Source organism: Halichoerus grypus, chromosome 7 (assembly GCF_964656455.1).
Source record: "Halichoerus grypus chromosome 7, mHalGry1.hap1.1, whole genome shotgun sequence".
Taxonomy (NCBI): Eukaryota; Metazoa; Chordata; class Mammalia; order Carnivora; family Phocidae; genus Halichoerus; species Halichoerus grypus.
The window spans coordinates 74210920-74235224 of record NC_135718.1 but is presented as its reverse complement, the minus strand read 5'-3'; the positions used below and the strand labels follow the sequence as shown (position 1 = coordinate 74235224).

The 24305-nt window shown below is 37.1% G+C and overlaps 1 protein-coding gene across 3 annotated transcripts in view; it reads right to left on the bottom strand.

Annotated features, from left to right (window-relative positions):
* The window catches only part of RYR2 (ryanodine receptor 2), a 731966-nt gene that overhangs the window by 154680 nt on the left and 552981 nt on the right, over positions 1-24305 (bottom strand). For all 3 annotated transcript variants that reach the window (XM_078077755.1, XM_078077754.1, XM_078077753.1), the window contains 12 exons: positions 22546-22715; positions 21182-21402; positions 19795-19885; positions 17663-17803; positions 16092-16255; positions 13785-13863; positions 11576-11665; positions 10771-10908; positions 9177-9254; positions 7387-7462; positions 3820-3943; positions 3229-3344 (listed from right to left, as the gene is read on the bottom strand). In XM_078077755.1, coding sequence (XP_077933881.1) covers positions 3229-3344; positions 3820-3943; positions 7387-7462; positions 9177-9254; positions 10771-10908; positions 11576-11665; positions 13785-13863; positions 16092-16255; positions 17663-17803; positions 19795-19885; positions 21182-21402; positions 22546-22715 — 1488 coding nt within the window. The remainder of the gene's footprint in view (positions 1-3228; positions 3345-3819; positions 3944-7386; positions 7463-9176; positions 9255-10770; positions 10909-11575; positions 11666-13784; positions 13864-16091; positions 16256-17662; positions 17804-19794; positions 19886-21181; positions 21403-22545; positions 22716-24305) is intronic.

Sequence of the window (24305 nt, the reverse complement as noted above, 5' to 3'; positions counted from 1 at the left end):
GCAGGATAATAATTTTTAAAAAGGATTTAAAAAAATACCCAAATCAAAATCAAAAATTTATTGAGGACAGCCCATACATGGGGTTAAGAGCACACACACATGGTGTAGCTTTATGATCTTCTTGACATGTAGGGGACAAATGGAATAGAATCAAGTAAAAATCCCACATCTTCTTTCAGTAAGAAAGAAGCTCACTGGAGTCAGCACAGCCAGTATAAACTAAGGAAACAAAATTGGTGACATTTTAACCCTGGCCTCTAAAAAAGATAGTTACTTCTTGCTATGACTGAGAGTTACAATATTACTATACCAACTAAAAAGCTGCAGGAAGCCAGCCTGGGATGGGAGGGAGGATCACCACCATAATATTAGATTGGAAAATTAGCATGCTGCTCAGGAATAAGGAAGTTCACTTATGTCACAAGATAATTTCCATAAGCAAAGCAAAGACACCCAAGTTTTCCCCAGGGTTTAGAAAATGATTTTGAGGTTAAGAACTGATTGACCTCATGCATTTAGCTTGGAAGTGGCCTTCTGCACCTCCTTCATGCATACAGAAGCGGCTTCCCGCATATAGAAGAGGTAACAACAACTATAATAACCAAGATGATATGCAGAACACACTAGAGAGCAAAAAAATTCAGAATTGGATATAAAGTTTTGGTAAAATTTATAAGCAGAGCTTCCCTATTTTATTAAGAATCAAACTGACTTTTGCTTGAAAAAGTTCTTTTGTAAATAGAAATAAAAGCAATTTGAGATGTATTTCATTAAATCTGAGACATGAGTTTGGGATAATTTTTAGGAAATTTAGGTAATATTTTGTAATATCAAATACCAAACAATGCTCTTCCCATGAATAAGTAAAAGAAAATTGTGCCTTTTTTATACTCACAGATTTCATTTTTTGTATTGCTTTTATATCCAATCTCTCTCAAGAATATTACATAAAATGGCTGAATCCATTTAAGGGACTTTCTCATATAAACTATGTCAAGACAGAGTTTTGTACATAGCTAAATATGCTAACATTTCAAGGAATTAAATAGGAAATATCTTTCCTTTTTACACCATTATACATTTTAACGAAAATGCTTATGTGCAAAATCCTGATGGAGAGAATATGATCTAGATGTAATACAAAAATCAGAAAAAGGCATATGCGTATTCTTACTATGGCCATTAGCCTCAGATGTGTTGCAAAGGCAGTAAATTTAAAGATAAAAGAAGGCATGATAGAAGTTTCCCTTGCAGGGACAATGAAAAATGAAAATCAAAATAAATGTAAACAATCCCAACTCTGCTCCTCTAACAGAGTTCTTGGTCACAGCCATCTGAAAAAGGAACATGTGAAAAAAAACTTAATTTCTTGGGCTCTACACTGACGTAGCCTCACTTTCTCCCCAGCATTGGGTTTAGAAGACCCTCTACCCTGTGGAAAGAAAGAAATACGCTAAGCAGGTGAATTCGCAGCCAGGTTCTCACCACTCCCTCTGCACAAACACTGGTTTATTCAGAAACTTGAATACAATGTGGATAAAACCCAAACACATTTGTCCGTCAAATTTGTTTCTGTTATCCATGCAGGGTTAAAAAAAAAAAAGTGTTTTTCTCAATACTCTGATTTTGCTTTCCCTCTCTCTTGACATAAAGAAGACCAAATTTGAGTTGCTACTCATATCAGATACTTTTAAATATGCTTGAGAAATTTCAGTATTTAGCTATATGCACAAAGGCTTCAAAAATTCACCATGGCCTCATTTTTTTTAATCAAATTTCATTAATTGAGACTAATTTGCTACTTTTCAGGGTAACTCATAAATCATATTTTTTTTAAAAAATCATTGTATGAGCTACAGAGAGATTACATATTATAAATTAGTTTGCACAGTTGGCTTTTGTGAAAAAGATAGTTAAGAAGAAAGCCAAAGTACAGCATTTGGCTACAGATAAAGAGCAGGTTGAGAGAGAAGGAGGCTCTTTAAGAGAACAATACTGAACTGGAAAATCTTTCATCACATTTAGGATACAGGAGACCAGGAACAAGAAAATACCAAAGCTCGAATTTCTATGAACTTTAATCTGACATGCCAAAAACTAAGTCCTAAATCCTAAGAAAACAGTAGCAAAAAGAGCCCTTGGTCAGGATGGGTTTGTGGAGGATATATTTATTGCTAAGGGATCTAGGACTATGGGCCCTGAGAACGAGGATTAAAAAACAAAAATTAAAACAGAAAAAAAAAAGCATGAAAAAGAAAATAAAAAGATAATTACCAGAACACACTTGTTTTTCCAAAGGGGCCATCTTAATCCTTAATCCTTCTATCTTAATACCAACCAGGGGCTGGAAAGTGATCTGACATGAAGCTCAGTACTTAAGCACTCACATTTTAAGTCAATAGTGCTGAGGACAATCATGAAATAAGATATGAGAAAAGGCTGTCTTGAAAATCTGTTCTGAATCTAAGATTTAAAACAAGGAATTCTTGAGGCACCTGGGTGGCTCAGTCAGTTAAGCATCTGCCTTTGACTCAGGTCATGATCCCAGAGTCCTGGGATTGAGTCCCACATCGGGCTCCCTGCTCAGCTGGGAGTCTGCTTCTCCCTCTCCCTCTGCCCCTCTTCCTGCTCATGTTCCCTGTCTCTCTCTCAAATAAATAAATAAAATCTTTAAAAAGATAAAAAAATAAAACAAGGAATTCTCTTCATACTTCCGTAGCATGGGGTCGCATGGGGAGGAGGTCTTCCGTTTTACTTTAACAGGATAACAAAGTGTTCCTCATCGCAGATACTCTAGTATAAATGTGTATCCCTACAAAGGCTAAACTCAAGGCCTTCACATTGCCTAGAAAGTTTGGGGATCCACAGTTCAGTTTTTATCAAGAGCAGGGCCATTAATTTCATAAGGAAAGATTTAACTGTATCTTAAATTCTGATGTCCATATGTGTCTTTCAAAAATAAAAAAATCAATGACAATAAACATTATAAGGAGAAAAGAATGGTATGTTTGATTTTTTTTTTAAGGTTTCTAAATTTACCCATCCCTAAGAATGCATTTGCCTACTGACTGTTAGATTCTATTTAGTAATAGGATGGGTAGACGGTGTTTATACCGCCAGGGAACAGACCAAAAACAGCCTGGCAGTCTGTGCTGTTCTAGACCCTGATGTTGTCAACATGAAGAATTACAAACACTGGACTGTTAGTAATAGGACGATGGTACCTACCAAACTCCAGGATATACTGATGGGCTTCATCCACATAGCGAATGAGTTGCTGAAGGAAGCTATAGGCAAATCGTTTCTCAATGGATGGTGTGTCCAATTCCAGGTCCTTGAATCCCCTAGAGCAGCAAAAATGAAATTTGGAAATCAGTTCCTACAAAGACTTTTGGAAGGTACAATTTTGCTTAAAAAGTATATATGGTATATATAAAAATGGAAGATGATCTAATATCCTTGGAGCTAAAGGCAAAAGTGAGATTTAATTTATAAGGAATATTTCATATCTGATATAAAACTCTAGAGAGTAACTGTATTATTACACAACAAAAGTCACCTTTAGAGAAACACAGGGTCATTTTCACCAAAAATTTGTGCCTAAAAGATGGATGAGATTTAACCTAAGGAGTGAAAGGAACCAACCAGGTGACAAACAGCCAAGGGCGTTAATGTTTCTGATGTGTGTATTTTGAAGATACTAAATAGTAGGTCTAAGGTTTAAATGGATCACTGAATCATTTTCAGCATTAAATCTGACAGGGATATTTAAACGTTCAGTCTTCATAACAAGAACGTGTAATGGTAGGTGCTTTTTACCTGGATACAGCATAGCCATTGATCTGCAAGAATTTGAGGATGTCCTGTGCTTTTTCCCTATCCTTGGCTTTCTCTTTGGCTGTCAGCGTATCATAGGGTACCAGCAGGGGATGGTTTCCACCTCCTGAGAGCATGCCGAGACAAGAATACAGCACTGCAATTAGAAAATAATCCGAAATGTGATAGAGTGGCATGTGTAACAGGACCACATTACAGAACTTCTAGTATCTTTCTATTATACACGGAGTATATACAAGTCATATAAGGCTCTTGACTCTCCAGTGCCTTTAATGTTCTAATTAATTTAGGAAACCCATTCAAAGAAAGACTGTGCATATGCCTTCTAAGAGGCAATTAAAATACGGACACGCAGGTATTTGTGATATCAAGTTCTGATGACATCTGCAAGCACATGAGAAGGGAGGAGAAGCCGCATTCCCTCTCCATCCAAATGAATTCTGGATGTGGAGTGTGTAAATACACCCCAAAACATGCACAGCTTGAGCCAGTGAAATTATAAGGCACGTTTCAAGGGATAGGCTTCATTTTCCACCCCCGAGAGAGAGAAGGAAAAAAATGTCTTAAATATGGAATTTTTAGTATGCTTCCCAGATCAAACAGTACTTTAGAGTCACATATTCCACACAAAACCTATACTTAGGCTGCTAAGTTAAAAGCAAATCTCTCTTAAATATCTAATAAGAGTAGCATACATACTTGACTGATTAAAAATTTTGGCAAGCATCTAGGTTTCCAGTTTACCTATTTTAGCGAAAAATACAAAAGAGCATCCTTTTAGATTTAGAAAATACTGAACTTTTTAAAAAACGAATACTGAAAAATGTCTTTATAAAATTACAGATTTTGTAAAAATTTCTGTAAAATTTATAAAAGTTTCAGAACATGCACTGGTAATTCCAGATGTAAAGATCTGATGAGCGGTGTGCCCCAGATGTAAAGTTTATAAAACACGTACGGGAATATATTTTCAACAGGATGCTGAAATTCCTGGAAACCAAGCTGCTAATGGGAATTCCAGAAAAAATACTTAAAGATAAATATTTGATTTGAATTGTGGGGACAACGTAGAGCCTATTAGATCAGTGTCCAGTATGATGTTGCCGGGAGCCACTAAAACAATCACAAATAATGAATTTGCCCGACGCGTGAAATAAGCAATCAAAAAGGCAAAGGAGAAAATGCCACATTTTCCTGGAGTTTGCTTGGACTGAGAGTTCCATCTAGAGAAATGCAATCGCGCACTGAGCTTTCTCACCATTAGGTGACACTATACTGTCATAAATGCAAAGGACAGCCTGCCGCTACCAAGCCAACGAACACTAAACACATGAAGGATCCATCAGTTATTTTATAGTCTGGTATTAATAGTATCGAGTATAACGCAATTGTTAGAAGACAATAGAAACCAGCATTCTGTGAACAGCAAGAAGGATATAGAATATATTATTAAGCACACTGAGAACAGATTTGACTTCTACCATAATCAAAGATGTAACAGGATGTTTTATGAAAAAAAAATTTGTAAATCAAACATCTAATTTAATCATCCTGCAATCATCTCCTATTTTGAACCCCACTATTGCATTTAGTCCTTTATTCCTAGAAAATTATATTAATTTGGCAACCACAGTGATTTGGGAGTCAGATGCCAATACCAGATAATCAAGGAGGGAGAGAAAGAGAGGGTGGGAGAGAAAATAAAAAGCCCAGGATGGGGTGGAAACTAAAGCGTGCAGCTCCTGAACGGATTCTTTTAGATGTCTAGGTGTGTGATTGTGAATTGTAAATGATTGTAAATGTAAATGACTTTGTAAATGACTTTCTGTTTCTAGCTGTCTCCTCGTTCCTGACTTCCTGTACTTCTCTCCTGCTGTTCCTTCCTCCATCCCTCCCTCCCTCCCTTTCACACACACACACACACACACACACACCACAGGCACCAAGACACAGGGACCATGACTGGCACCTGAGGACACAGGTTGGTGTCAAAGTCCCCAGGGGAGAGAACAAATTTGAGAAAAGACACAAGTCGTTTTTTTCCTAAAGCTGTCCACAGCCTCTAGTCTATTTATCTTCTTTCTAAGACTCATCTCTCTGACTTTTGTTAGTCTCAACAAACAAAAGTCAAGATCCAGTGCTGTATATTCCAACACCTTTCCTCCTGGTCTGCTGTTTTGGTCCTCAACCACTCACTTTCTCCTCCAAAAGGGGAAAGTTATGTGGAGTAAGAAGAATGATTAAAAGTTTTGAGGACCAATATCACCACCTCACCGTTTGGCCTGACACACCCATGCTTGTCTCCCAACCACGCAGTCTGAATCTGGACCAATTCAAGCTGCCCACAGAGGTCTGGGCATCTCACTTACAGGCAGCATGCCTTCAAGAAAACACTGGCTGTGGGACACCTAATGGCTGGCTCAGAAATTGACCAAGCCATAGTGACTGAAACCCTTGGAAAAAAAGAGAACAGATTTTTTTCATGTCATCGGCTCACGTGAAAAATAGGGATTTTGTTTACTAGTCACGTGGACGATGCTCCTTCAAGAATTCCACTAAGCAAAACTCTATGCCACTATGACTCAGCTAGCCATCCATCCATCCATCCATCCATCCATTTATCAAATGTTCATGGAATGATTCTAGAAAAACAGGCCTAGCCCTGAGTCAAATTTTGCAATAGGCAATTGTGGTGTAAGAAATCCTCTCTGTTCATTTCCATGACCGATTCTAATTTGTGCTACTCTGTTTCCTAGTGTTTGGTACGTGGTACCATCCTGCAATATCACAGCTATACTTTTCACCCTGAAATACCCCAGACCTTCAAAACTATCTCCCATATATTTTTACCTATGCCAACAAATAAGAAATAGAGCTTCTTGGTGCCTAGAACTACACAGTAAATATTACAAAAGTAACAGAAGTTATGGTCCTGACCTTAAGACAGTTATATTCTCGGGGGCGGGGGGGGGAAGAAGTCCATACAGGAAGTAATCAGAGGTGTGCACGTGCATGCACACACACACAAACATGTTTATAGACCAATACTGAATAAATAACAATGAAAGAGATCATCAGTGTAGGAGGCACTAAACTGAAGAAATGATTTATGCAAATATTTAGTCATTTTAGTATTTAAGAAAAACAGCAGAAAAGAAAAGCAAAAGCATGTAAGAGACAAGAACATGACTGGACTGACCGGAAGTGGGAAGGGATGATGTGAGAAAAATATTTAAGTTAGTGATAGAAGTCAGTGAGCAAGGTCTAAGTAATTCACAGAATACCTTGAATGTTAGGACGAGAAACCAATATCTACAAGCTAAAATGTGCAAGAGAGAGCCATCAGAATTCTGAGACATGAAGAAATGTACACTTGCAGTCAGGTAATTATGGAATTTCCACCTGAAACTGTTACGGGCGTATTTGAACTGTTCTAAGAAAACAAATGTATAATAAGTTCTCATTCTAAAAAGACTGTTTTATCCATTTCAGAGATTCACAGAGTCGCACTCTGATTGTTTTTTAATCAGGATTTTTAGAAAATATTACCTTTGGATTCCAGTTCCAGTTTCTTTTTCTTTGCCCATATATTATGGTAGTTTTCAGCCATCATTTCTGCCATAGCCTTAAATGAACGAAATATTTAGCAAATAAGTTATAATTTAAGGAGTAGAAATAGAGGACTTTGCTTGCCAATATGTAATATCATAACATACTTTAAATTAATAAATCATAGCGTGTCAGTGCTAAAATACCTCTGAAAGATAACTGAACACAACTCTTAGTTGGAATCTAAATCCCAGATAATTCTACCAGCCTGTGAAACCGTGCAGTAGTAAATAGCAGAAGTGATTTGATGCGAATGATTCTTGTTATTTGTAATGTTCAAGGACACAGGTTTTATTAATTCAATAATGAAACTTCAAATTAGCCGTGAACTTTAACAAAAAAATCTATTTCTTTACAAGTTCTTATTGTAATCTCCAAAGCTGTAAAAGACAATCTAAACTTTATTAAACAATGAAAGCAAAGAACCTAGAGGGACATTCTAGATTCCATGTCTGTCCCAAACCTGGGGAGAGACCAGACACCTCAGACAAACCACATTAACCTTTCTGTGGATTTTTGTTTTTTTTTTTTTTTTTTTTTAATTTATTTATTTGAGAGAGAGAGAGAGAGAATGTGTGTGTGCAGGGGGAGGGGCAGAGGGAAAGAATCTCAAGCAGACTCCCACTTGAGTGGGGAGACCAACACAGGGCTCGATCTCACAACCATGAGACCCGAGCTAAATTCAAAAGTCAGACACTTAACAGACTGAGGCACCCAGGTGCCCTTCCGTGGCCTTTTGCTTTTTGATAAGATTGCCTCTCAGATTCTCTTTTTCCCTCTTGATTTTCAAGTTAACTCTCATTTTAAGATATCCATCCATATGGGAGCATCGGGCAAGCCAAACAATGTAAGATAATTAACATGACCTACAACATAGGGTTTGTCTTTACGTATTTATTTCTCTTGGAATAATACTAACAATACCAATATTGTTGTTTGATCATTATTATCAACCTGTCAACTTCTGATCCAAGACAACACATTTTCTTTTACTCAAATCAGCCATTTCAAAGTATGTTCCTTAGGGACAAAGGAGAACGGATACAACTATGGATGGAACAGGCAGAACGCCACCAGTTTAAAATGACTTAAAATAAAAAAAAAAAAAAAAATAAAATGACTTAAAATACACATTCTTGAATGAGTAACTGGATAAATGACTTAAAATACACATTCTTTAATGAGTAACTAAGGTTACCCTTAAGCAGAGCATTACTAATTCCTTATTTACTCTCTTCTCACACACAACTACTTCATTATAGTAGGATTTTTTTAATAGACATTATCTTTAAGGAAAATAAATTATCTAGAGGAAACATCCTAGAAAATATCAACTTTATATCAACTTTATATCAACTTTAAAAGCAATTAAGAAGTTAAGGTCCATAATCTATAAATTCGATAGACCCTTTATATGATCACCACATTCAAATAATCCATGAGGAAAAATACGGGAAAGAAAGTGTTAAAGCATGCTTTTTAAAAAATGAACTTTGCAGGATACTTTTTAAAAAACTATTTTATTTATTTATTTGATAGAGAGCGCACAAGCGGGCAGAACAGCAGATGGAGAGGGAGAGAGAGAAGCTGACTCCCCGCTGAGCAGGGAGCCCGATGCGGGGCTCGATCCCAGGACCCCGGGATCATGACCTGAGCCGAAGGCAGATGCTTCACCAACTGAGCCACCCAGGCGCCCCTGCAGGGTACTTTTAAAAGTCAATAATACTTACGTGCAGGTCTCTGGACAGTGTGACATTGCTCATGTCAATGGCTCGGGGGCTATAACCATGTGCAGCATCTACAGAAACCTAAACGATTTAGGTGAAAAAAATGGAGTCTAATTAAAAAACCCAGTGGAGACTTAAGACAAACGTCAGAAACATGGGACAAATAAACTTCCACATGTAACGTTTCATCAGATGAAACCGGCAAGTATCTGTACAAACTTAGTTCACAAACATATCTAGCAAATTAAATCCTGTTTGGGTGTCTGATCATTTCCATTGATGACTGAATAATACATCCCAACATCACAGGGACTGCCAATCCCAAAAGCTAATGATCAGAATTCAACAAATTGTGCAATGAATCCAAGATTCTGAAACATTACCTTCGTCAAAGGATCCCCGTATTCTTCAGTTTCTTACAGATTTGAATTGGCTGCAATAAAATTTACTCTTCCTCATGCAAACAGTAATTAGTCCAAGAGGGCAATATCTACAAATGTCTCAATGGGCCAAATGTTAAGACAAAATACAACCAACTCTTTAATTTTAAAAGTAGTCAGTAGTCAACGATTAACAAAGTTATCCCCAAAAACAAGGAAACTTAATTTCTGAATTTTGGTAATTTCTGAATTTTGGCATTTTTAAAAAATGAAACATATCTTTTCATCAACTCTAAGACTTCTCATACTGTCCTGTGTTCTTTTTTTTTTTTTTTTAAGATTTATTTATTTGAGACATGGGTTGGGGGAAGGGCAGAGGGAGAGGGAGAAGCAGATTCCCCGCTGAGCAGGGAGCCCGATGCGGGACTCGATCCCAGGACCCTGGGGTCATGACCTGAGCAGAAGGCAGACACTTAACCAACTGAGCCACCCAGGCACCCTACCCCCATTTCCCCCCATCTCAAGGTCTTTAACTTTGATCATACTGGCAAAGCCCAAGTAAAACAATATTTTCATAGATTCCAGCAACTGGGGATCATCTTTGGGAGCCATATTCTGCCTAACACAACATCTATAATCAAATTATTGTTCTGTCCTTGTCATCTCCGAGGGCTGCTGTGCTCCCCACCTTACCTAACATAACCACCCACCTGGCAGGCCGGCCCGGATCCATGGCTATCATCTCTGATTACTCCTCCTCATCCACAATCCTCTATCAGACAGTCACAAAATTCTGTCTTTTCTACTTCAAAAATATCTCCAGGATATATCCACTTCCCTCCATTTCCATTATCTTTGCTCTAATTCAGATATTTACTACTTCTGTTTTGTTTCACGGGATGTCTACAGTATCTCCCAAGGAATCGGCCTTTCTGTCTTCAATCTCCCCCGTCTCTAATTCATTCCCCATTCTGTTGTCAGAACTGTATTCCAAAATGTTTGTTATTCTCCAAATTTTTCTGCTATACAGGAAAAATCTGTGGACATAGGTTGAGCTGTCCTCGTCTTAGTATTCCCTGTAGCACCAAGCCATACTTCATCAACTCCACGATGATAAATGATTCCTAATTTCACAGATACTATGGCAAATGTAGGTCTTAAAACTGATAAAAACCAGGATTAGACATGAGCAGTGGATTCACCAGTGTGGTTCTTACCTGACTTGTCTGAGAAATTCGACGAGTGCGGTTATAGAGCGCCATGCTGTCTCCCTCCCGTGTTCTCTCAATCCTCCAACCCCACGCCAGCATGGTTTTTAAAGACTCTTTGATTGGCCAGCGATAAATTTCTTTTTCCTAGCGACAAAAAGAAAGAGGAAAAAAAGGGCGTGGGTATGATGCATCTGAATGAAAATAAAAAATCTGAAATAGACTGCCTCTACTTATGAAGAAAAAAAAGATTGACATTGTTTTTTTAAAAATGAAAAAGCAAAGTAAAATTTCTGAAAAGCAGAGTGTGAGCTGAGATTTAGTTTGACTAAGACTGCTAAGAGGGATCTCAGCATGGAGGTTAATTTCCTTTAGTTTCCCCACTTCTGATACTTTAGATAGAAACTAAAAAGGAGAAACAGTGCCAGATTATATGATACACATGTGAAGGCTTTTCCACCATCTGAATAAACAGACAAGAATAACTCTTCCTCCATAAGCACCAGGCTACAAAGTTCTTTTCACCTCATTTGTCAAGATACTGATTGTTCCTCCTAATAAGTAAAATACATGAAAACTTATAAATAACAATCATTGTAAATATTACTTCATTATCTCTCATCAAGAAACTCTTAAGCATGATAAGAATATTTTCTAAAGTCCTTAAAAATATTGGGGAGGAATAAAAATAAAAAAGGGACAGAAAAATATTAAGGAGAGAATAACCTCCTAATTTACATAATTTACATAAATTACATAATAAAAAATTCAAAATAAATTAAACTACGTATCCAAAAAAAAAAAAAACCCTCACCTTTTCAGATAATAGTTTATATGGCTTCATTAATGGTTGAACTTTAGATGAGTCTGAATATATTTCTCCATAAATCCATCCATTTGCCAACTTAAAAAAAATCATCAAAATTATTTATATGGATTAGTTTTTGAGAGTGTAGGTGTGCATGTGTTTAAGTGTATTTGGTAAAATAAATCTAAAATAAACCAAGACATTAAGGTTTGAATTCCACCCAGCATAAGTCAATATAAAGATTTCCATCCTAACCAGTATTATTTTTGAGTAATCACTGAGAGCAATTCTTCTCATACAAAGATAAAACACACCCAGTTTTCCTTAAACAGACCCAGGTCTGTGATTCTGTCATAAGCACTTCCCCCAGGAGCAGACTACGGGGTGCATGGCCCCCATCATATTGATTCTGCCACATCTTGGGACTCTCCACCTGAGATGCTCTTTTTTTTTTTTTAATGTTTTTTTGAAATGCTCATTTTAAACAGGAAAACTGGATTATTCTGCTTTATATGGAAGCTTCTCTGAATAATGCTACCTGTTTTGTCTGCTCCGGTATTCAGTGATCTCTCAACACGTTTGTTCCACGTTATTTTGCCCACATACCTATCTGTATCCATCACCGTTTCCCTATCTCCTCTCATATCTGCCTATGGAATCTGAGTAACTGGACTGGAATTGCTCAGGACAGCCTACCTGGACATTTCCTCTCCATCACCATCACCAGCTCAGTACCCAACAGAGTCTTTACATAAAACAGAACTTAAAACAGAACTTAACTCATACTGACTCACCTCGTAAGTAAACGAGTGAACAAAGTGAAGGAGCCACATATTTATCAAACCAAAAAGAGGGTTTCTTAGGAGAAGGAGACGGATTGGTTAAGGCAAGAACTGAAATTGAATAGAAAGTCTAGCAGGATGATACGGAGCTGCTGTACAAATACAAACACCTCAGAACCTGTGATGTTTGACCATCACTCCTCCAACAGCGCATGCTTATCTTAGATTCCTGTGTCCTCAGCTCAGTTTCTCTGACAAACCTTCACAGTCATCATCTCTCAAATTTAACCAGGCTCAACATAGTGCCACTACTCAGCCACAAGCTTTCTTTTAGAGAATTTCATGGTAGGTAGGACATGTGTTACTTATCTCATTTGCTTACACTATTTTTTTTTTTTTGACAACATAGACATGTCATCTTGCCATGTGATTTATCCTTAGTGACCTGCAGATCTACTTAGTAGTAAGACACACAACAGAGGAGTAGAAGATGTAAACAATCAGTCAATTCGAATCAATAATTTTCAAGGTTTTATCTAATACAAAATTATATATAAAGTCAAAGTTTCTTTAAAAGAGTTCTGGTGCAGAGTCACCTTTTCAGATAATAGTTTCTATGGTTTCACTAATGGCTGAACTTTAGATGAGCCGGAATATATTTCTCCATAAATCCATCCATTTGCCATGATTATTACTTGTACTTACGATTTTTACTTTGTACTCCCATAAACAGTATGTGTATAGAAACTATATTTATGACTTAATTAATAGAATTTTTATTCCTAAAACTGTGCTTCTAAGAACAAATATTTTTTTTATTTTATTTTTATTTTTATTTTTTTTAAAGATTTTATTTATTTGACAGAGAGAGACACAGCGAGAGCAGGAACACAAGCAAGGGGAGTGGGAGAGGGAGAAGCAGGCTTCCCGCTGGGCAGGGAGCCCGATGTGGGACTCGATCCCGGAACCCCGGGATCATGACCTGAGCCGAAGGCAGACGCTTAACGACTGAGCCACCCAGGCGCCCTGAACAAATACTTTTTTTAAAGATTTATTTACTTATTTGAGTGGGGGAAGGGGCAGAGGGAGAGAATTCTCAAGCAGACTCCCCACTGAGCACAGAGACAGACATGGGGCTTGATCTCACAACCCTGAGATCCTGACCTGAGCTGAAACCAAAAGTCTGTTGCTCAACTAACTGAGCCACCCAGGCGCCCCTTTATGAACAAATATCCTTATTCATATGTATACTACACATGTGTTAATGGCAGAACTAACTACTGTATCAGCAAATCATAATTAAATGTTCTTTCCTAATCTAGATACAGCTTTCACTTTAAAGTAGAAAACTGTCATGGTCAGAAATATTTGAGCAGTGACTCGTCATTAGGCACACTCAGTACTGAGTTAGAATGTGATACTCCGACTTTTACCTTGTCCATTGACCATTTGTCATGAGAATGTTCCGCATATTTGTTAATGAAGTATTCCAACTTCTCAGGAATTGTAATACTATGAGAAAAATAAAGAAAAAAAAGCTTGATTTTTATAGGATTTACAGGAAATCATACCAATAATTTACTCACAGCTTATGACTGCATAAATCCCACTCGATGCACAACTGTTAAAAAATTATCTTAACAAGGTATTACTTTTCCATAGTGTAGGAACAGAGTAAAACTCAAGCTGTAATGTTCTATCTGCTTATCTTATATTAATCCATACATTATTATGGCTCCACATAAGTTCTATATGTTAAAAATTATATATAAGTAAAAATAATTAAATTATATTCAAGGAGAAGGACAATAGATTATACCAAAAAAAAATTAAAACCTGAATCAAGATATGGTTAGACTCAATGAGCTTAAAGACATACTTCTCTTCTATATTCATTCTTTGAAGTTATTCTCCCTTTTTGACTTGTCTCGTCTACAACAACTATAAGTGGGTAAAAGATGGCTGAAATCTCGTTACATTTTTTAAAAGTACTAAAATTTTAAATTAATGTCCTACAACTAGTGATGTGTTAATGATTTTAAATTTCATGGTCTACATATAACATTCTAACTGTTGTTAATATGGATTATGGTGAAAAGTAACCTACTCATGCTCTGTGATCTTAATAACACTTATTTTTGATTCCTTTCATATTTAATTAATATATGATCTCTTAAACAGACGTTGAGTGCATGCAAGTGATAACCCAGTCTAATGGTAAATATGGGACTTGGGAATATTAGATATATTGATGAATGGACAATTAAATATACAAACACATATATATATAATTCCATTCATTCACGCACATAACTTATTAACACAATTAACATTGAGAACTGAACTCTAAATAAAACCTAGCATAATGAGATGGTTTACTGTTCTTTTTCAACAATGTTATCAGTCAGTGATTGAACTACAGGACACAGACATACTTAAGAAACGATATATAAAAATCACAAAGATATAGAAATGATTGATATCACTAAGTAAACCTAACCTGGTAAGAATTCCCCGAAGGGGCAAGCCTTGGTAAATGACTACACATGCCCAACAGTTGTTAATTAATTAGATTTAATTAATCAACACCAAGACCATGACGTGTTCTGATATTATTTTAAAATCCTGGATTATATTGTATGTTAGCAAACCACACACTTACCCATGTAGGAACTGAGCATGTGATATTCTGATTTACTTACATTGGAAGAGATACAAAGGATCAATCACATAAGCCAAATACTGGGGGGTAGAGTCTTTTCTCACAGGACTGTCATCAAATACCAAACATGCAAATGTAAGGCATTATCCAACTAATGGCATACCACTTGGGTTGAAATTTTGATCTGTTATGGAAGCTAAACCAGCCAGGGGCCACCCAGAAGCCTAAAAGTTGAACTCCCAAGCAAATTCAGACGCTGTGGATGGTAGCTACCAAGTGACTACCTTGCTAACCACTGATCTTGCGGAGTCACCATGGAATCGATAAGATAATGTAGCATGAAGAGTCAGCTCTCCTCCCCAATGGGAAACCATGGTCCTACTCAAAGACAGTAACAACAAAAATGCTGAGACTCCCAAACACCTGAAGTACTGAGACACCCCACTTGCAAAATGATTTACGCAACTAAGTACGAGTAAGAAGTTTTATAATGTTAAGTAACATTTTATCTGTGGCTAAGGTTGTCACACTGCATTCTAACTATACGCTCAATTTTCCACCAATATTCTCATTTGATATTCCCTGGAATCTCATGCTTTGCTTTATGATGCTGAACATCGGCTACTACCCCTAGGCTTCACTGAGATGTAGTGATGGTGGAGTGACTTCCTGCAGCTCAGAGGACCAGCTTTGCCCTGCGTGCTGGTATCACCCCCAGTCAAAGACGATAAGACAGAGTTTGGCTGCAATTATTAATAAACATTTAGGGTAAATTTTCAACTAAAAATATAGCTGATATGCTTTCTTGATTCTCGTTATTGTAGATATTACCATGTGGTTACATACAGAGAATCTGGGTTATGTTGAGTATCCTAGAAGGTACATCTTGTCTACTTCTGATATTTGTATAATCATTATTGTTACTACCATCATTTCGTCAAGTAAAGGGACCCCTATCAAAAGGATACCAATTCAAAGGGGGCATGGATTAGAGAAAGTTCACTTTAGTACCTTATTCAATTTCAGACTTCACACATCATTTACAATAAAAATCTGCTGCAATAGAAAGAGTCCATACTTTGAGGTATCAACAGGTTGTGGGTTAAAGTTCCCTTCAGAATCCATTGATGACTGTTTTTCCATCATACTGACATAATTTGACTCCATGTAGTCTGGAGGCAAAGCTCCCGCAACTGCACTCAGGCAAGGCAGAGCCAGTTTGAAAAGTTCTTGTTCATATTTCTGGGAAGAAATGGAGGACAGAAAAAAACACCAAAACACAAAAAACCTGTATTACTATTGAGCAAAAGTTGTCAAAATGATTGCTGTGGCTGGCAAGATGTTTTAAGAGAAAATCAGAATGACCCTAGGCTAACTCAACTCCCTCACAGATTCTTTCTCTAGCGAATGGAACATTAACATTTCACAGCCTGAAATCCCACCAAACAGGAGAGAGGCTGAAGTCAGATTTACTGCAGTTGCCACTTAAGAAGAAAATCTTTGCCTCTTCAAGAGTTTTTCTCCAATATTTTATGAAATAAACCTGAGTATTCTAAATGTATAACATGTCTTTACAACACAATTTCAATCAATAGCATAATTACAGAATATTGCTACACCATATTATAAAGACTATACTTGAAACACACATAAAGGGACATTCCAGAGAGTAAGAAATTTTAACAGATCTAAACTAAGAATTCTAAACTAAGAAAGAAATTCTATAGGGAATATGCACAATCAAAATTTCTGGGAAGTATTATTTGTATATTAATTACATAAGTGACTAAATTTGTATTTATAGATTTTTTAAAAAAATTAAAAAATAGTATTATTTAAAAATTATCTCACTTTAAGTGTTCAGTTTTAAATTAATGTTGTAAATCCTTCTAAAACTGCCTTTTACGTATTATTTTAAAAGGACCCTCAGTTTACCAAAGGCAATTCAGTGACAAAAAGCATCAAGATGTAGCTTCCAACTGTAATCTCGAGTGAACTTCACTCTATTACACAGCAAACTTCTCGATATCCTGCTCCAGTTGTTTAATAATGTCTATCCGGGAATTCAAACTGATTTTGATTAATAATTTAAGCAGAAACATACAAAGCAGGCTATTCTGATTTTCCCTGAAGAACTATCCCCACCCCCAGCCTTGTGAAAATATATGAACTATTCTTTATAAATATACCAACTATTACAGAATATTGCATATAGAAAGCAACACGGAGTGGAGTGACATAAATCTCCATAGCAGCAAAGTGGGAAAAGCCAGTAAGGGCACGGGCGTATTACAATTTTATGAGATTGCATATTTTTATATTTGATTATATTTCTTCATGGTTTTTAAGATCTGGATGACTAGGGAGGGTTTGAATCCAGTAAGTCCAAATGCATCAGAAACTCAACCACGTGCATAATTTCCTGAGATGCTTAGCCATTTTAAGTTCTGAAGGTGTTACGATCACAAGGAACATGTTACCATAATGATTATTAAAATTAAATATAAATTGCATTCTCAATATTTGTTGGACATTGAAAAAAGGAAAAAGAACTACCTTAGTCTTAATAAGTAAAGGTAATATTCCACTAGGAATATTTATAGCTTTTAAATTATTGTATCACACAAAGTCCATGAAATCTTAAATCACCTTTTGAGATAGGGCGTCAAAAATGCCCCAAAACAACTTTCTTGATAAATGAAGCTCTTCTTCGGAGGCAGCTCCAAAGTTCCCCCACCCTCCAGGCAGGCAGTAATATTTCCAGCATCTTTCATAATGATTTGTCAGCAGCTATGTGAGAAAACAATTATAAAAGCAATGTGTGAAAGATACCTTTTATATTTTCCCCTTTCTTCCCATTTGACATTCAAATGCCATGTAATAAGGTCAACTGAAACAGAACTGCTCTATCCCATATGAATTCTTCTGGAGAACACTATTTACCTTTTATACCATGCCTCTTTAAAATATAACACTGAGCACAGTATGAGGACCCAATGCCCAATTTAACACATAAGTGCGCCTTGAGCAGCATTCTTTATGAGGTTGGTTATTGATGTATCCCTGAGTCCTGTATTAGTTGCTATCATTTACTCAGTTTTATGAATCGCAATCCTCTGGATATGCACATCTGCACTTAATGAAAGGACTAATGTCAGGGTGACCCAGAGGCACAAGGAAGTATATCTAGGATACAGCACCTGAAATGTACATTCTAAGGGAAATCTACCTCTGAATATTTTTGCTTCCTTTTTGCCAATCCTTAATCACCACACTTTAGGCTTTGCTTCAGAACTTAACATCTCTAAGTAAACTTCCCAAACTACTCTATTTCAGTAATTTCTTTACCTATCTTTCTTTGGTGGTTATGGATGCTAAATTTCTTATCTTGCCAAGTGTCTGTGTTCATCTTCAGTTTTCCTCTGTGTACATTTTGTTTGTTTAGGACTAAACTAAGTTTAAAGACAAGGATAGAATCTTCTAATTCTCCTTTAGTTCTTTAGTAATTCATTTTTGATCTTTAACAAATATTCACAACTACTTGCTGAATTAATAAAACTATCTTTATGAATCAACTATAAATTTCTGGACTCTCTTTTCTGTAACTAAGGAGGGAAATAGATCAAAAAGGATTGATGTTATTAAAACAAACTACATCTCTTACTAGAGAAATACTTACGCACACACAATTTAGAAATCTCAAATGATGAAATATTAAGATCTAATGTGTTTGGATTAACTTGGAAATATCTACAACCTAAAAGAGTTTATCACATAAAGTAATACCATCTCTTTTTTCAGGTAACTTCCAGCTCATTTGTATGAAGAAAATTTTGTATGGGAAGAGCTCTTCTAGAGGATAAAAACTGTAAAAATGGGATTTTCAGCAAGAATATCATTTACTTTGCATCATTCATTAATCTAAATTTATTAAACCAAAATGAATTTTCAGGGAGAAAGACTGTATTTGCTAAATATCTAGGGAAGCTTAGAGTAACAGCAGCTCAAAAAACTGACTCATTTATATCTCAAACTTCTTTTTTCCAGCACTGTTACTGGGTGGCCATGAGGAAAAATGAGGTTTACCAGATGACAGTACACAGAGGCTACCCATAAAACAGTCCATTACATGCCTATGACTTCCATGCACAGACCATGCTATTAGATGTATTAGGACACACCGAATATTCTAATCCTAAAACTGGATTGCAATATTAGATGATAGAAAAATATTCTCAAGTCAGTAAGACAGTATGAGACGCGTTCATTCATGAACGGAATAATGAAGCTGAATGGAGAAAATGTCAGTGATTCTTCCATACTCAGTGACAAACTGTAACTGCAGAGACAGAGAGGTTATCTTTGAACCCTAAGACATAACATTTGGAAACTGCCATGTGATTACCGACTTAGAAAATGGGTGTTTTTGAAAGCCTACTCTTTATCCCCGAAGGTTGCTAATATTTCAGGCCACACCTACTACATGTTTTCTACCCTGAAGAATACCTTGGCTCATGTTTTCTTTGTTGCCCATTTTTCCCATTGATTTCCATTGCCATTCACCTAAGATTGATTTAATCTTAGAACTCCTATGATCTTTTAGGACTTACTGTATTGTGATGTACACATTTCTCAAATTTATATGCCCACTTCCAAGAATTGGGAGAAATTTTCCAGCATTGAAAATCAAGCCTGGTGTTTCTAAGAGCTGTACATACTGTAAGAGGAGAAAAGTCAGAGGACCCAGTAATCACGTAACTACAGACATTTCCTCTACTTACCTTAAGAGGCATCTTTGCATGTTCATTTAATAATGGCACGTCAAATACTAATCTTCGGAGTAAGTGCTGCATCATAGAAGGTCTCAACTGGCTGGTGGGACAAAGTTCATTTTAATAATGAAGGGCAATGTCTCTAACCTAAGGAAATAATTCATGAGACTGAATTCTAGCCAAGAACCTGTACCTACACCTCTCTTCAGATGGGGTTAATGAGGTGCCCCCAATTAGCCCACCACTACACAACTGTATAAAAGGCTACATTTCCAACTCCTTTCTATTCCCTAGATCTGAAGCCCACTCCTTATTTGCTACCGATGTTCCTCTTCTCCCTTCACTTCCCAACCACCCACCACCATAGACCCTACTGTTTCCCGAGACCCTTGGCTCCAGCAATTACAGTAAGTGCTTCTTCCCTCACTCCACTAGCCAGGAAGGGTCTTCTGTGACTGAATTAGAAGCAAACACAAGAGGGAGTGCTGAAACAGGAGGGAGGGGGAAAAGGCTGAGGCAGAAATCTGGCCAGAGGAGGACGGGAAAGAAAACTCACACACATCTATTGTGTCAGGTCATCCTGAATGCATCACCTCGTTTAAGAAGTAGATAAACTCTGTGAGATAGTGACTTTGGTCTCATTTTACAGAATGTTAGCATCAGGGGAGTTAGAGACATAACCCTCTCATTTTTCATCTCCTTCAGTCCCATCTGGCTTCTAAACCCACGTAGTTGGCTGTGAGCGAAAACATTTCTTCACCAGCGCACCGCTAGACCACACGCCTTCGCCTGCTCTTGCAATCAGAAGGAAGCCATCACCCCACCCAGGGATGTGAGAAACTGTCACATTAGCTGTCAGAACCCCAACAGGAGAAGGTATGTTCTGGCTTTCAGAGTAAGACCTATAGGAACACTTCTACCTATAGGAAGTGGTTTTCCAGCATGAAGGACATAGCCTTCACGATGGCCACAATAAGGCTTTAATATTATACTGTATCATCTTTTATCTTTAATAAGTCTCTTTTTTCCGTTCTCTTCTGGAAGAGGAGTTAAAATCATCGCACATAGTCAAAAGGGGAGAATCTTCTAATGTTACACAAAAGTGACCAGGGACTCCTCGCACACAGTCCCCCTGCCCACCAATATCCAGAAAACTGGTCCAGCACTCTATCCAATGGCCAAATACCCTAGAGAGTCCTGGAAGAAGACTCCTGAACTTGACCAGGAGCAAGGGTGCTCTGATTCCAACCTCGGGTACAGGGGACTACCTAAAATGAATTCTGTTTTTCGGTACGGAAATTTCTTCCAAAATTCCTAACCATCTGTCAAGGGCCCTATCGTAAGTTCTCTCTCTCAAAGAAGCAGCAGCTTGATATGGAGTTAGTTTCCCACTTACCCACAAATAGAGAGTAAACAAACTTCTATGGAATCCCGCTGAGCTTTGGTAAGAGAGCAGCCCTTAGAGAGTCTGTACACAGTGTGAAGTAAGGAGTCAATGAGAGAAGCGTGGTGCTCTGTGCCCGCAAAAAGAGGGGCACATCTCGTTAACAAAGGCAGCACGGCTGTGCAAAGGTACCGATTGAGGGCCAAGGCCATGTCTGTAGCACTCAGAGCAGCCTGGAAAGGAATTGTGAGAGTAGAAAGTCATTTGCGTTTGGCAGTAGACAACTCTCAAAGGGATGAACGTGTGGACATGGGATTTCATTCTCTAGAAAATGAGAAGTACATGAACAATGGAGATGGACTCCTCAGGTGTGTTTTAAATGTGGCTCATATGATTTTTTACCACTGGAAACAATCAACTTTCAATTGCTCATAAACAGATAAAAATGAAGTGATATCTATAGTCCTAGCTCCCTCCTCAAGAAGCCCAAGAGGCTCACATTCTATAATAAGATATCAAGGGGAGGATGGATGTGTGATGAAGACACTAATGATATTTAGGAATGTGAGTTATTTATATTTATATTTTAGTTCATGTCCAGCAGAATCAATAGCCAAAGGCCGATTATCTTATTATGGTATCAGCTCTCCTGTTTAGGCTCAGAATTTCATGCACGCACACCCAATAAAGGAAAAAGAAATTTCAGTTTATTTTTATGATTCTCCTCTCCTGACTTTCCTGAAAGAGCTATTGTCAACTGAAGATCTGATTTCCTCTGGAATCAAAAAGATCCATTTAATTGAGAATAAAAGGAGGTATTATTATAACTACTGAAATAACATTTAGAGCTTCAGCTTATCCTACAATGCTCCAAACAGCAGAATATTTACACCAGTAATGACAGATTCTTGACGCGGGCCACTGGATGTGCAGGAGAGACTTCAGCCTTATGTGTGCTTTAAAAAAAAGACACCAGGAGGACAGTGTAATTGGCCCAGCTCAACAATGTCCATTAAACATTCTTAATACTGTAATTGCTTTCACTGAGAAGCATAATTCTTTAGGCCAATCTGGAGGTTAGAAGGAGCCACTGTGACTTCCCAGACTAGGGTTATATACAATTATTGTCTTCCATAGTACCCAATCAGAATTCTTATCATACTCCTGGGGTAGTAAGTTTTCTCCACTATTCAGTGATGTCCTTAGGACATAGTCTATTTTATTTTCTGTTTATTCACTGCCTCCCTAAAAATATAATAGGTACTCAATAAACATTTAGTGACAGTGAATAAGTGAATGAATGTATCTATGGAGAATATCGCAAGCCAGCGAATGAAGAGTCAAAAGTTGAGGATGTCAACTGTTCAAACCATTACCGTATCTAAAGAAGCTGCAGCCCGGAGATCTGGCAGAAAGCCAACCTCGAGAAGGTGGAGGAGGAAATCTTGAACCTCAATCCCATAGACCCTGTCAAGGAACAAAACCATGGCTGCCTTGTGATCTGGGCAAAACCCCGCAGACATGTCAGGCTCCACCACATTCCCATCTAAAAGAGAGAAGGTGACATGTCGTTGTTAATGGATAGATTGCAAATGGATAGACTGCTTCTCTCCAGCCTCCTCAAGTTTTAAGTTACCAGTTGAATGGATTTTTGTCCTTCTACTACCCACAAGCAAGTGCTGGGTATTGGCTGAGGAATTATGCCAGTGCAATTTAAATTCAAGGTCATTCAAAATGTGATCTGGGAATCTATTTATTAATCGCGTGTATGATCGAAGACATAGTATTCGGCTAGATAATGAGAAGGAAACAAAAAGGCACCCAAAATCTACATTGTAAAACTAGCAATAAATGCCATAAAAAGTTAAACCGTGATGTTTTCCCTGTTTTCAAAAATGAGAGCCTCTTTTAAACACTAATAACACTCACGTATCCCTATGTGATAATCACGGTTCATTTACATATTTATGGCTTAGACAATTGCAAAATGATGAAACAACTCTATGAATTGGTTTGACTTTCAAAGGAAATATGTTTCCTTAAACATAATAGCATTTAACAATATTTAAAACATATTTGAGAGTCATATTATTTTTCTCTATTAATAGTCAATATTTGATGCCTACATAGATGAGTGAATCTCTTACTAGAATTCCATAGACTCACAGGCTGGGAACCACTGATGTGAGGAATTTGGAGATTATGTACCAATTGAAAATATTGGCAGATTTCGTTCCTGTTTGACCATGTGATAATTATGCCAAATAACATTGCTACTAATGACACACTGTAAAATTCTACAGATAATATCACAGAATCTTTAATGCAGGACCCAGGGAAAGAGGCTACATGACCACAATCATTCTGAAAAAATAAAGTCACAACTTTTTTGTTTTCCTTCATAATTAAGGAATGGGTTTCTTATCTGAATCATGAAAATAAACAAGAAACAATATTTTAAGGGTAATTATATTAAAGGCTAATATGAAATAGCTTCCATTCCTTATTAAATTATAATACTCAATATACCTACTACTTTTCTTCCTATAATTAAAATAATGGGAATAATAGCTCTTGTTTGTGTTGTTATCAGGCACTCTGCTAGGAATGTTACAGACACGATCTCGTACAGTTTTCAAAAGCACACTGTAAGGCTGGTATTCTTAGCTACGTTTAACAGATGACAACCGACCTTCAGGGAAGTTAAGTAACGTTCCCAGGGTTGTATACCTAGTAATTGGCAAAGTTAGATTTAAACCAAGGAAAATCGGATTTAAAACCCAACCAAAGCTGATTTAGTCTTTAACGTTAAATCAGTGTGCTATATTTTTCATCAAAAATCTGTACGAAATTCCAGTTTAATTCTCCTAAAAATCACATTATTAGGGAATTTAAGTTTAAAAGATTCTATGATTTTAATATGCAGTTGTGCCGAAGGAAGCGGTAAGCCACCCATTGATCCTAAAATAAGATTTCTGTTTTAAACACTCATTCACACAGACATCTCTTTTCAGGCATGTTACAGCTCCATATACCTGGGACTCAAGACTCATCAATTTGCTACAGCTACTGTTTTATCTTCACTGTCTCCTCAACACACTGGAGACTATAAAGTTGAAGAACTGCCTCCTGTCAG